The 13363-nt window shown below is 34.1% G+C and overlaps 1 protein-coding gene across 1 annotated transcript in view; it reads left to right on the top strand.

Moving 5' to 3' along the window:
- The window catches only part of DYNC2H1 (dynein cytoplasmic 2 heavy chain 1), a 280093-nt gene that overhangs the window by 112903 nt on the left and 153827 nt on the right, over window positions 1-13363 (top strand). Inside the window, exons 55-60 of the mRNA XM_058663973.1 lie at window positions 1075-1229; window positions 3957-4094; window positions 8654-8767; window positions 9243-9403; window positions 10342-10465; window positions 11226-11347. Of these exons, the coding sequence (XP_058519956.1) occupies window positions 1075-1229; window positions 3957-4094; window positions 8654-8767; window positions 9243-9403; window positions 10342-10465; window positions 11226-11347 (814 nt within the window). The remainder of the gene's footprint in view (window positions 1-1074; window positions 1230-3956; window positions 4095-8653; window positions 8768-9242; window positions 9404-10341; window positions 10466-11225; window positions 11348-13363) is intronic.

The raw sequence follows: 13363 nt of genomic DNA, 5'->3' as shown, positions 1-13363 counted from the left end.
ATTATTAAGTAATTGCAGTGATTCTAATGATATAGATGCACCGGTATTTCATGATGATTATGAATTTGACTCATGCTGAATGTAACAATTTCTTGATTTGTAAAATATTGGTTATGCTATTTAATAAAGAATCCAATAGAGTACATATTAGCTGGATTTAAGAAAACTAGCTGATGGACCTACTTATGTTGTTTAGCGTCTGTCTGTTAACTTACTCAAGTTCATCTATCACAGTCTAGCTATGTCATGGGATTCAATTCATACACAAAAATGTTTCAGTAGTATTGCCATCATTTTCTCTAATTCTAAATTAACTTATGCTTTTTATTTTTTAATATGCTAAACATTCATTTATGTACTTAACCATCTAATCAAATACTTACTCTGCTTGTTCTGTATTATGTACTGGACTGTATACTAGGTATTATTTCATAGCTCACAGCCTGGTGTTGAAGAAGGTGGAGGACGGCATAGACACAGGGGTGTTTAGGAGAAGTAAGTGGGACTTGATTCTGTGCAAACTGTGGCATACAGGGTGAAAGGGCAATCTAGGGTGTTCCTCAGTCCTGACTTGGGAAATAAAGTAAAAGTTGATTTCCTTTACTGGCTTAGGACTATAGAGAGAAACTGAGTCAATGTGAGGAAGATAATATATTTGATCTTGAATATAATAAGTGAGCCCACTTTTGGATTTCATGTGTTATATAGTTCCAGTTAATTTGTATATTATGACAGTGTTGATTGCAAAATTAAGAATGATCAGGGGAAATATTTAATAATGGAAGAATGCAAGCCACTGAAATTAGATAATTCAAAAATCATAGAACCCAAGTATCTATGTAACTGTGTCACATAATACAATGTAATTAATGAAGTTAAATAATAAAAAAAAAATGAAACAACAAAAAAATCATAAAGAAGGTAGGTATCATGATAGATAGATGAAAATGCCTGTGCATTTTTAAGCAAAGATGATGTGTAAGGGAGGTGGCTGGTATGAAAAAATGCTATTTTCTTTTATTCTTAATGAATTATGTATATATTGAGTAATTTTAAATTTTTATCTCTTCCTAGTTGATCCAGATTTCCTAAAATCTTTTTTATTAATACATGAATCTTGTAAAGCATATGGTGCTACACCAAGCCGATATATGACCTTTTTACATGTATATTCTGCCATTAGTAGCAGCAAGAAAAAAGAATTATTGAAACGACAAAGTCATTTGCAGGTACAGCATTGGTAATTTGTGATTGTTTTACATATATATGCACAAAGGAAGCAGGATTATGTAAATCACTGTCATTGTGTTGTGTTACCTGCAGTATATTGTTAGCAAAAATAAACAATGTACTGTATTAAAAACCTTGAAAAATAATTTATTCCTTTTCATTTGTCTCCGTGTATTGATCGCTATATCATAGTGATACTTTGAGGGTTTTTTTTTAAATCGATGAGTGTATTTGAAAATCAGGGTTAGAGAGAGGTAGGGACAAAGAGGTCCTCCACCACTGGTTCCTTTCCGCAGATCATTGTGTTAACTAGGGCTGAACCAGGCTGAAGCACCTTGTCTCCCATGTGGGTGGCAGGGTCTCAAACACTTGGGCCATTTGCTGCTTCTTTCCCAGGCCACTTGCAAAGAGCAGGATTGGAAGTGGGGCAGTTGGAGCTTGAACAGGTGCCCATCTATGATGCTCACCTCATTAAGTGATGGCTTCACCTGTTATGCCACAACTTCAGTGCTTGTAATTTTTTTGATTCAGTAATTATTTTCTTCCATGAAAGATATTTATGCGCTTTAAAAAAAGAGAGAAATTACTTATTTAAATGACAGAGTTACTGAAAGAGAAAATGAGCTAGGCCAGAGAGAGCAAGAGAGAATCTTTCATTTGCTGGATCACCATCCCCTAAATGGCCATGATGGCTAGGGAGGAGCCAGACCAAAGCCTGGATCCATGAACTCCAGCTAGGTCTTCTATGCAAATGGCACGAGCCATCAAAGCACATGGGCTACTGTTGACTAGACACATTAACTGGGAGCTGGATTGTAAGCATGTCAGCTAGAACCTGAACTATTGGTTCTCAAGTGGGTTGCTGGAGTTATAGGCAGTGGTCAGATTGCTGGTTGTCATTCGTATGCTTTCCATAGCTCATAATGCTGCTTTCATGTGGAAGTGATTTTAGAGATTAGAGAAATTTAGTCTCCTTAAGTCACAAAGGGAAATGGCCAAATTCATGCTTTATGGTATTGAAAAATAGATTTGTATAATATTTTTAATCAGTTACTTTAGTTTGTACCTTTTTAAAAAAAGGTTTATTTTTATTTGAAAGGCAGATTCACAGAGAGAAGGAGAAACAGAGAGAGGTCTTCCATCCTTTGGTTTACTCCCCAAGTGGCCACAACAGTGGAGCTGAGCTGATCAGAACCCAGGAATCAGGAACTTCTTCCAGTCTCCCTTGTGGGGACAGTTGCTTTTTTTTTTTTTTTAGGGGTGGAATAGCCAGGACACATACTGGTGCCAACATGGGATGCTGGCACCAAAGGGTGGAGGATTAGTCTGTTGAGTTATGGCTCTGGCCTCAGTTTGTACTTTCTGAATTTTTTTCTATATTTCTGTAATTGTAGAACTTTAACTTAAATCTGACATTAGAATGCCAGCTTCTGGTGCTGGCATGTGGCATAGAAGCTAAGGCTGCCTCCTGCAATGGCTGGCATCCCATGTGGTCACTGTTCCACTTCTGATCCAGATTCCTGCTAATGGAATGGGAAATGCAGAGGATAATGGCTCAAGTGTTTGTGTCCCTGCCACATATCCACAAGGAATGCCTGACTCCTGGTTTAGTGCTGGCCCAATGCTGGCCATTGCAGCCATCTGGGGAGAGAACCAGTGGATGTATAGTCTCTCTCTGTCAGTCTCTCCCTCTCTATCATCAAAAACATATATAAATATTAAAAAATTGCCAGCTTTAGAAGTTATCAAGAAACTAATGTCCTGTCCTCGCCAAAGATCTAACTTTTGTTAGTTGTTAGTAAAGTAGAATTCATTTCAAGTGAGGTAACTATGTTTTATCCTTTTTTGTAATGATTTCCTTTATGTTAAGTGACCATACATGATTTGGGGGGAGATTTAATTTCTTGATTTAGGGTTTTTTTTTGGTGCTGTGAATAAATTATTTAAATTTGCTAAGTAGGTCAATGGTGATTGTGTAGGACTATATAAAATCACAGTTGTGGGTTAAGAATCTACCTTGATACTCATTCTCCATGTTTGAGGTTCAATAAATTTTGGTTACATTCCTTTTTTAGCATGAATATCTTTCCAAATATTCTGATTAATTAGATGATAAAAACTAACTCACAGTATAGTAAAGAGTGAGTTTTTGTGTGTTCATTTTGTATAGTAACATGGGCCATGGGATGAAATACTTTAATGACCAGATCAGGGTCTAATACAGCAAAAAGAGTTAGGTGAAGCCTTTTGAATGGTGGTTTACCAGGGCTGCTTGTGGGCAGTCTAACAAAAGGAGGTCATATCCAGACAAATCAAATTACTATAAAAAAATGACCCATGAGATCTTTCACTCAGTCACTGAGAATGTAAATCAGAAAGGCTTTACAGAGCGTTTCTTTACTTTCTATTTTCTCCCATCCAACTCTGGTAAAAAGCATCTTTGGTCTAGCATTTTGGGTATCAAATATTTGTCGATATGTTTAGCCTTACTGTGATGCTATTAAATGTTTTTCTTTACAATCTCTTTAATTTTTACTACATTTTAATGGAGGTAATGTTCAGTGAATCCTTAGGATCAGCAATAAGGAAAAAAAGTTAAGTCCATTTGCAGCTGTTTCTGTGTGTTCACCTGTATGTTTGCTTGATTGTTTGTCTTAGGGCTTTATTTACTGTGTATACACAAAATTTTTTTTTTCCTGCTATTGATCAGTGTTTCACTTATATAGGCCGGTGTATCTAAACTAAATGAAGCTAAAGCTCTTGTGGATGAACTGAACAGAAAAGCTGGTGAACAAAGTATATTGCTTAAAACTAAGCAAGATGAGGCAGATGCTGCCCTTCAAGAGATTACAATATCAATGCAGGTCAGCACAGAATGAAACATAATAGGGAAAACATTTATGCTTTATTATCAGTGTTTGAAAATGTTGCTTTTACTTTTGTAGACTTAATATATTGTTCATACATGCTGAGTGAGTTAGGCTGATCTTGTTGCATACTTGAGCCTTTGTGGAAGTGCGTTGTATTTCCCTGCATTTGTTTGAAACATAAGTCACTCATCTCATTTGACCATTTGTAATGTGTTTAAACTCTTTTTATATTTTACATGTTTATGGATATGTCTGTAACTGATTTTCCCTATGCTCTGTCAATTAGGTTGGTGTTTTCTTTCATTTCTCTTAAAATTCTACCCTTTAGGCTTCAAGAGTTTTCTCTGGAGTGGGCAGCAAGCCTGGCATTTAAGATTCTGGTTAAGATGCCTGTGTTCCACATCAGAGTGCCTGGGTTCAATTACTAGCTCGAAGAAGTGATTGATTCTAGCTTTGTTCAAATGCTAGTCACCTTGAGAGAGTCAGGTGGTGGCATAAATAATTGGGTTCTTGCCACCTGGGATTGAGTTCCCTCTGCCCAGTCCCAGGTAGTTGGAACATTTAGGGAGTGAACCAGTTATGGGAACTCTGTGTCTCTACTGAATAATAAAAAAGAAACAAAAACCCAAGACATTTGTATTCGCTTAATACAAGATTTTCATAATAAGTCATTATGTGTAGTTTTGACTATTATGCTATTTTCTATTTTGGTCATGTCCTATTTAGTCATTGCATTTTGTTTGTTAAACTCCAAGTTGTTAAACTCAGAGATTTCTCAGGCTTCCTTCTTTTTTTAAAAAAAAATTTCTGCATGCTCTTTCTGCAAATTCTAGTGCCTTACATTGTTTTGTACCACCAACTACATATACCTGTTACAAAATTGTTTAGTCCTTTAAAAAATACCCAGCTATCTCTTAATCATGTTTTCCTTCATTTTTAAAATCATGGTTTAACATTTTTATTCATGTATATTTATTTGAAAGTCAGAAAGGATAAAAAATATGGAGAGACATATACAAACAATAATCTTCCATCCAAGGTTTCGTTCTCCAAATGCTTGTGGCTGGGGCTGGGTCAGCCTAAGGCCAGGAACCTGGAGTTCAGGTTCAACTATGAATCCAAATGCTTGGGCCATCATTGCTGCCATTCAGGGTGCATGCTAGCAGGAAGCTGCAATGAGAAGCAGAACTGAGACTTAAACCCAGGCATTCCAATATGGGATGCAAGAATTTCAAATGGCATCTTAAGTGCTGTGCCAAATGTCTGCCATAGACATGTATTTATAAAGTACTGTGACATTATAACTTGAAACATTATGCCATATGTTAGGACTTCCTTCTGATTTCTTTACATCATTTATGGCACTTATAAGATAGCTCATCAATTATTCAAGATAGTACTTAAAATCACATTAGGCTTCTAGACTTCATCCCTTACATGTAATGAATAATTAAATCCTATCACTCTTACATCTTTAAATATGTCTCAAATAGATTTCCTTATCTCTATTTTGGTGACTACTCTGTTGCCACTAGTTTAATGCTTATCTTGCTGATGCTGACTCTGCTTCTCATGGCAATGTCTGTATCTCATTTGAGAAGTAAATGGCATAGAGCCTTAAAATCGCCAAGTTGGAGGACTTAACAATTTCAAGACTCACTAGAAAGCTCTGCTACGGTACTGTGATATTAGACACAGGAATTATTGAAGTGTCGAATCCGGGAATAGCTTAAACTTATTTGGCTAATTGATTTTATACAAAATTTCTAATTGAATGGAGAAAGCATGTAGGTTTTCACCAATGGATTTGCTTTTGGATTTGTGTTTTTCTGTATTTGGGTTTGTATACAGAGAGGAATGAAATCCAGACCTTACATTACAACTTAGTTTGTAAAACTTTAATTGATCTGGATTGGAGATTTAAGTGTATAGCATTAAATGGTAAACATTTACAAGAAAGCAAAAATTTTTATGATCTTAAGTGATGCAAATAGTTTTTAAATGTCACCAAAATACAAAATGAAAACTATAACCTTCATCAAATCTGAAAACATCTACTGTTGGATTAATTTCTGAAATTAAAAAGCAAGTCGCAAGCTGAGAGAAAAATATTTGCAAAAGGTGTCTGGAGAAATAGTTTGGCATAGCAGTTAACAGACGCCATTTGGGGTTCTCTTACCTCTTGTTGGAGTGTCTGTATTTCAGTTCTAGTTCTGCTTACTGTCCCAGCTTCGTGCTAACACAGACTCTTGGAGGCTTCAGGAGGATTCAAGCTTCTAATGAATGATTTGTATCAAAAATAAATAATAAACTGTATTGCTTAATAATACTAAAAATCCAGTTTAACAATTTGCAGAAAATCTAAATAGACTTTTCATGAAAGAAGACATGAAGGTCCAGTAAACATGTGAAAAGATACTCAAGATTTATTTAAGGTTTTTAGCTAAGAGAAACGAAAGCGGTATGTGATAAGTCACAAAAGCCATATGCTAAGGGAAAAAAACAAGACTATTTACTGTATGGTTTCCTTTGTAAGAAATGATAGAAACTCTCGCTCTGTAAGGGCAGAAATCCAAATAGTGATTACCTCAGTTGATAAGTCATATATTAGAAATATGAATGGAATTGCTATACTGTAAAAGTTAGTGTGATTTCTTATGAAGTCTTTTAGAAATAGATTAATGTGAATTTTTTAAAACAGCCAGTCTTTTTATATTGCCAATAAAGTCTATGAATTATTTCCTTCCTTAAAAGTTGAATTTGAAACATGAAAATATAAAAAGTAAACACTGCATTAAAGATAGCACTTTACAAAGGAAAATGTTTAGCACACTGTGTTCATGTACAGTAGGCCAGTGCATGCAGTATTGTGCTGCTTTCTCGTCTAAGCTGTTCATCGGTGGGATGCTTGTCATAGCTAATTATGCTGTCTAATAAAGACCCATAAAACTAATTAAGTATATTATATATTAAGTCAGTAATTTGGCTCAATTACAAATAGTACACATTTCTGTTTAGTATTTTGGAAAAAGTAATATCTTAAGAGGTAACTTATATGCCGAACTGGTATTTCTGAAGACTGAAATTATGTTTTATAGTGTAAAGAAAGTTCAAGTTAGATGCTGTAAAAATTCAGTAGGGATAGATTCCAAATTGGAGACAATATTGATACAAAAAGGAGTGCATGAGATAGGTCTAATAGGAAGATTTTGATATGTGGAGATAGAAAGATGACTATTTTGTGAGGAGTGGCAGCAATGATAGGAAGGTAGAAATGTTTGTTTTATATAAAGGTTTTTTTGAGGTGCTGTGTAGGAGCCTGAGTATAAGAATGGACATGAAAAAAGTTAGTTAGGTCATTGATTATTAATTTTTGCTTAATTTCCAGCATCTGGTTTCAAAGTTTATGCTGCATGGTTGCTCCCAAGTCAAGTATATCAGTATGTTTATCAGTAGTTTCTACATTTCTTAAAATGATCCAAGTGACTGAGAAAGGTTTCATGACAAAGTATGTTGCATTTCAGTTGACATAAATAAAATTTATATATTCATAATATTCAAACATTTTACATATATAGATTTTAACAAGCTTGGTTTTTGCTTTCTTGAGCACAGCATTCATGTGATGTTAGTATGTAATGTTCTTTGAGTATTCACTCTTCTTTTTTCAGATATCTACCATTATATTTCTAATGTTTTATAATTTCAATTTTTGTCTAAAAGTTTATAAATACAGAATTTTAATGCATTAGTTTGTAACTTATTGTTTTTTTTTTTTTTTTTTAAATATTCATTTATTCATTAATTACATTGCATTACATGACACAATTTCATAGGTACTGGGATTCCCCCCCCTTCACCCCAAACCCTTCCCCCATCATGAATTCCTTCACCTTGATGCATAACCACAGCTCAAGTTCCGTTTAGATTCCCTAATTAAAAGTTTACACCATACAGAGTCCAGCATCCCACTTGTCCAGTTTGTAACTTATTGTTGTCTGTTAGAATCACAGAAGCCTGTTGTCAGTGTTCTCTTCTATCACTAGTGCTGACTGTACTGTTGTTTCAGATGCTCAGTGTGTATTGTAAGTTTTTAAACTGTGCAGTTCTGGCTTCTTTCAATTGTGTAGAGTAACAATTTAATGGCAAGGCATAGGAACTTTTCTAATAGAGTACATATTTGTTATCACTGCTTTCCCAGGAATTTTGGACATGCTCAAGTTATGTTAGAAATACGTTTAATAGGAATTTACATTTGAAAATATTAACATTGAAATTATTTGAAAATAGGTGATTTAATGTTTTTAAATATTTCAAATTGGATTCATTAAAACTGATGTTTGGTATACGCTTGCAATGGGGGAATCTCAACTGAACTTGAGCTGTGGTTATGCAACAAGGTGGAGGAATCCACCATGGTGGGAGGGTTTGGGGAGGGCTGGGAGAACCCAAGTATCTATGTAACTGTGTCACATAATACAATGTATTAATGAAGTTAAATAATAAATAATTAAAAAAAAACTGATTGGAATGCCACTGATATATCCCTATAGGATGCTAGTGAGCAAAAAACAGAACTTGAAAGACTGAAGCACAGAATAGCAGAAGAAGTTATTAAAATTGAAGAAAGAAAAAATAAAATTGATGATGAACTAAAAGAGGTACAGGTAAGTTAAAAAAAAAAAAAATCTAGGAAAAATTAACATTTTGACTTAATATTACTCCAGAGGAGCAAGAAGGAACATTGTGAAGAAATGTCAGTGAATTTGCTGATGGTAATTTTAAGAAGTATGTTTTCTGTGAGCTATGTAGCTTTAATTGTAGAAGGAAGAAAGATGAAACCAATAAATTAAGACAGACTAGGAAGTTCTTTTTGCCCACACTTAGATAAATACACTAGCTAGTCCTAAAATATTAAGAGCTGCTTGAAAAAATGACAGTTGTTTGAAAACAAATTCTAATTTACAAATGAGAAAAGTGCAGTTGTTGTGGCAAGAAATCTTACTTTCTCTACTTTAAAGCATTGTGATATTTGAAGAAAATATTACATTAGAATAATTAGTCTAAATAAAATGAAATAACTTGCAAATATTTTTTTAAAAATATAATTTGAAAGTAGTAACAACCTTTTTTCTGTTGCAGCCTTTGGTCAATGAAGCTAAACTAGCAGTTGGAAACATTAAGCCAGAATCTCTTTCAGAAATACGCTCACTACGCATGCCCCCTGATGTAATCAGAGACATTCTTGAAGGAGTTTTAAGGTTGATGGGTATCTTTGATACATCCTGGGTGAGCATGAAAAGGTAGGTTTTTGAATTTCTGAAATTGTTTGTAAAAAATTAAAAATATCTATGTGCAATGAAGGGGATGAGCACCGGGCCTACCAGTTAAGGTGAGATGCCCTTGTTCTAGGTTGCAGTGCCTGGGTTCGAGTCTCAGCTTAGAATCCAGTCCCAGCTGTCTGGCAGAATACACCCTGGAAAGCAGTATTATATGTATATATATTTATATATACATATACATATATGTACATATACACATATACATATATACAAATACATGATATGTATATATATATATACACATATATGAGAGAGAGAGAGAGAAAGTCTTACACGTCTTAGAACATATGAGGGGCTAGCGCAATGGCTCAACTGGTTAATCTTCTACTTTAAGAGTGATATCCCATTTGGGTGCCAGTTTTTGTCCTGGCAGCTCCACTACCAATCCACTCCCTGCTTGTTGCCGGAGAAAGCAGTGGAGGATGAACCCAGTCCTTGTGACCCTGCACCCATGTGGGAGACCTGGAAAAAGTTCTGGTTCCTGGCTTGGTATTGGCTCAGCTCCAGCTGTTGTGGCTTTCTTGGGATGAAAAGCAGATGGAAGATTGCTTTCTCTGTCTCTCCTCTCTGTAAATCTGCCTTTCCAATAAAAAATAAATAATTCTTTTCTAAAAGAAGAACATACGAGTATCCATTAATGCATGAATAAATAATATAATAACATTATTGAGATTCTTTCATTTATTGCTCCAGTTTATTCATAGAGTATTAGAAAGACTGTTGTGAATGTAGAGTTTGTTGTTTGTCAAAAATGATGGTTATTGTATTTAAGTTTTTTTGATTCCAGTTTTTATTAGCTAATGGATTGAAAGTATTAAAAGTATACTGTTTTGTTCATTTATTTTGCAAAACTAACAAATTTCATTTGACTCCATTTGAGAAATATACTTTAATTTTAGCTTCCTTGCCAAAAGAGGTGTGAGAGAAGACATAGCAACCTTTGATGCACGAAATATTCCAAAGGAAATAAGACATAGTGTTGAAGAACTTCTTTTTAGAAATAAAGCATCTTTTGATCCAAAGGTAATTTAAAAATTATACCTGAAGATTCTGTTTTCCAAGTAATATTCTACATTAAAAATGATGCCTTGTCATGATCAGTTATTTACAGCACGTAATAAGTAAAATAATAAGCTGTAGAAACTATGATTATGAAGCAGTCACAAAAGAATTAATATAGACCAAATCAAGGGTACAGAGTGAGGCTTATTAAGTGGTTTTTGAATCTTAGCATTTACTGTTTTTGTTAATGTCATGTCTTATTATGTTTCACTTGTAACTTTCCTAGTGTGTTTTCATTTGCTCCCGGTGTGGTTGTCGTATATGACAGATACCTATATATGATTACAATGAATAGTGTAAATGAAATGATTTTAATAATTTTAGATCCTTTATTTAAAAATTTTACACTTATTTGATGCCAGTGGTTTCAAAATAGTTCTTTAATGTAGAATTGTGTGTCAGATGCACAAAAAAAAATTTCATGCTTAAACATTGCATTGGACTATACCTGTATATGTTACAAATGTAGCTAATAGAATGAGCGTGTTTATAAACTGTCTTCCTATTAATGTTTCTATGTTCAAAAAGCTTATTTTTAAGCAAAATGTAGTAATGTACACTTTTCTTAAGATACCGATACCCTATATTTTAATTTTAACTATAACATAAGCTTCTTTGGATAAAGCTATTAAATGAATGTGAAAATAAATTTGTTAGAATTGAGTTTGCTTTTATTTGAAATTAAGTGAGGATTCTGAAAACCTTCTAACCGATTTTCTAGAATGCTAAGCGTGCCAGTACCGCAGCTGCACCTTTGGCTGCCTGGGTCAAAGCCAATGTTCAGTATTCTCATGTCTTGGAACGGATTCAGCCTTTGGAAATTGAACAGTCAGGACTAGAATCGTAAGTAAAATATAAAATATAAATAATTTTAAGGTTTATTTTAATCAATATGCTATGAGTAGTTATTTAGCTTTTTTATGGTTGAAAAAGGCAGCTGATGTTTTTTGTAAATAAAATAAATCAATTAAATGCTAATTAGAAATTAAAGAGACCAAATAGAGAAAGCAGTTAGAAAGAAATGATAGCAGAACTGTGTTTTCTACACAATTGTCATGTTGTTGAAGTTATAATTGGCAGAAGCTCAAATAGAGAGCGTCTCACAAAGAATGATATTTAATTGCATAAAGATTGGAATTTAGTTTTATATTTGTTTTTACCTGCTAAATTCTAAGAGACTGTTTTGGATATATTTTGCAAAATAGGTCTGGGCAGATAGATATTAGATTTAGTTATTTACTGTTGGAGCTTGAAGTACAAATTTGCTATTAAGTCAGGATTATATTTTCTGTCTTCTGAATGGAGAATAAGACATTTATTATGATTTTAGTTGCTTAGTTTTTGGTATTAATCACCAATTTCCCACTTAATAGAAAGAAATTTTAGCTCTTATGCTTGTTAATTTTTTCTATACAATTACTGAACATTTCGAACATTTCGTGTTAAAGCATATTATTTACATTATTTTGATTATGAAGATATTTTTCACTAAGTACTATTTCATCAGCATATTTCCTTTTTTGTACATTTTTATTAGTAATGCTTCATTTTTATTTAAAAAATTTATTTTTATTTATTTATTTTTTAAGATTTATTTATTTTTATTACAAAGTCAGATATACAGAGAGAGGAGGAGAGACAGAGAGGAAGATCTTCCCTCTAATGATTCACTCCCCAAGTGGCTACAACGGGCCGATCCAAAGCCGGGAACCAGGAACATCTTCCAGGTCTCCCATGTGGGTACAGGGTCCCAAAGCTTTGGGCCGTCCTCGACCACTCTCCCAGGCCACAAGCAGGGAGCTGGATGGGAAGTGGAGCTGCCGGGATTAGAACCGGCGCCCATATGGGATCCCAGGGCGTTCAAGGCGAGGACTTCAGCCGCTAGGCCACGCCGCTGGGCCTGAAATTTTATTTATTTTTAAATAGAAGTGATTTTCTTTTAAAAATTGGTATTTATTTCACTACATATTAAAATTTCATATAGTTTCACTGTTTGCTGCATAATCTCTCCTTTGCATCCTTTGCTATTATTCACAGGCCTGATGCCATTTTAGATCCACAAGGGTTTTGTGGTCTCATATTTTTTCTTTATAATAGGATCTTTATTTATGATATTGTGAATTAATAGTTTTCTTGTGTGTTTTACTCGCTGTGTACTTTTGTGTCAATTTTGGAAGTGTTTATAGCATGATTCCTTTGACAGTTTCTTCTTATAACACAGTTGTCATTTCAAATGTTGCTAATAAAATCACCACTCAGAATGCCTTGAGGAATACGATAATGTATTGTATTACAAGTGGCAAGTCTTCAAGTCGGTTGTTTCCTTGATGGTTTTATTTTATGCCTCCATGATGCCATCGAAGAAATAGCAATCACTGTCTTCATTTGTTTACCTACAAGCTAGCTACTCCCTGAACGCAAAGTAGCTACTAAAAGCATATGTTCTTGAAATAAGTAGTGACTTTTTTCACCTGTGTTCCTTGTTAAGGGAATACACCTCTTTTTAACAATAATAAAATTTTTCTGTTAAGGCTGCTAACAGATATTTTTACCTCACCTTTGTTTCCCTGTTTCGTGTCATGATAATGTAATTCAGTACCTGCCAACATGAGTGAGGGAGATAGGCACATCAAAGCCATTCTGAGGTTCTGTCCCTTTCCTAGCTAAAGAAAATGGTTCTGGATAGGCAAGTGGAAATGTTGATTTCATTTTCATTGTCTGCAATCATATTGGCATTAAAAAATATTTTGAATAATACTATAGTATGTACTTGTATCTTTAGTAATTTAAGGTTTTGCTAACAGTTGTGTTCATTTTATAAAGTGCCCAGCAGTACACATTAATCTGACTTGGTTGCCA

This window comes from Ochotona princeps, chromosome 4 (genome assembly GCF_030435755.1).
Source record: "Ochotona princeps isolate mOchPri1 chromosome 4, mOchPri1.hap1, whole genome shotgun sequence".
NCBI classification, from domain to species: Eukaryota; Metazoa; Chordata; class Mammalia; order Lagomorpha; family Ochotonidae; genus Ochotona; species Ochotona princeps.
Note: the sequence above shows the minus strand (reverse complement) of the source record. Positions and strands in the feature narration are given on the sequence as shown.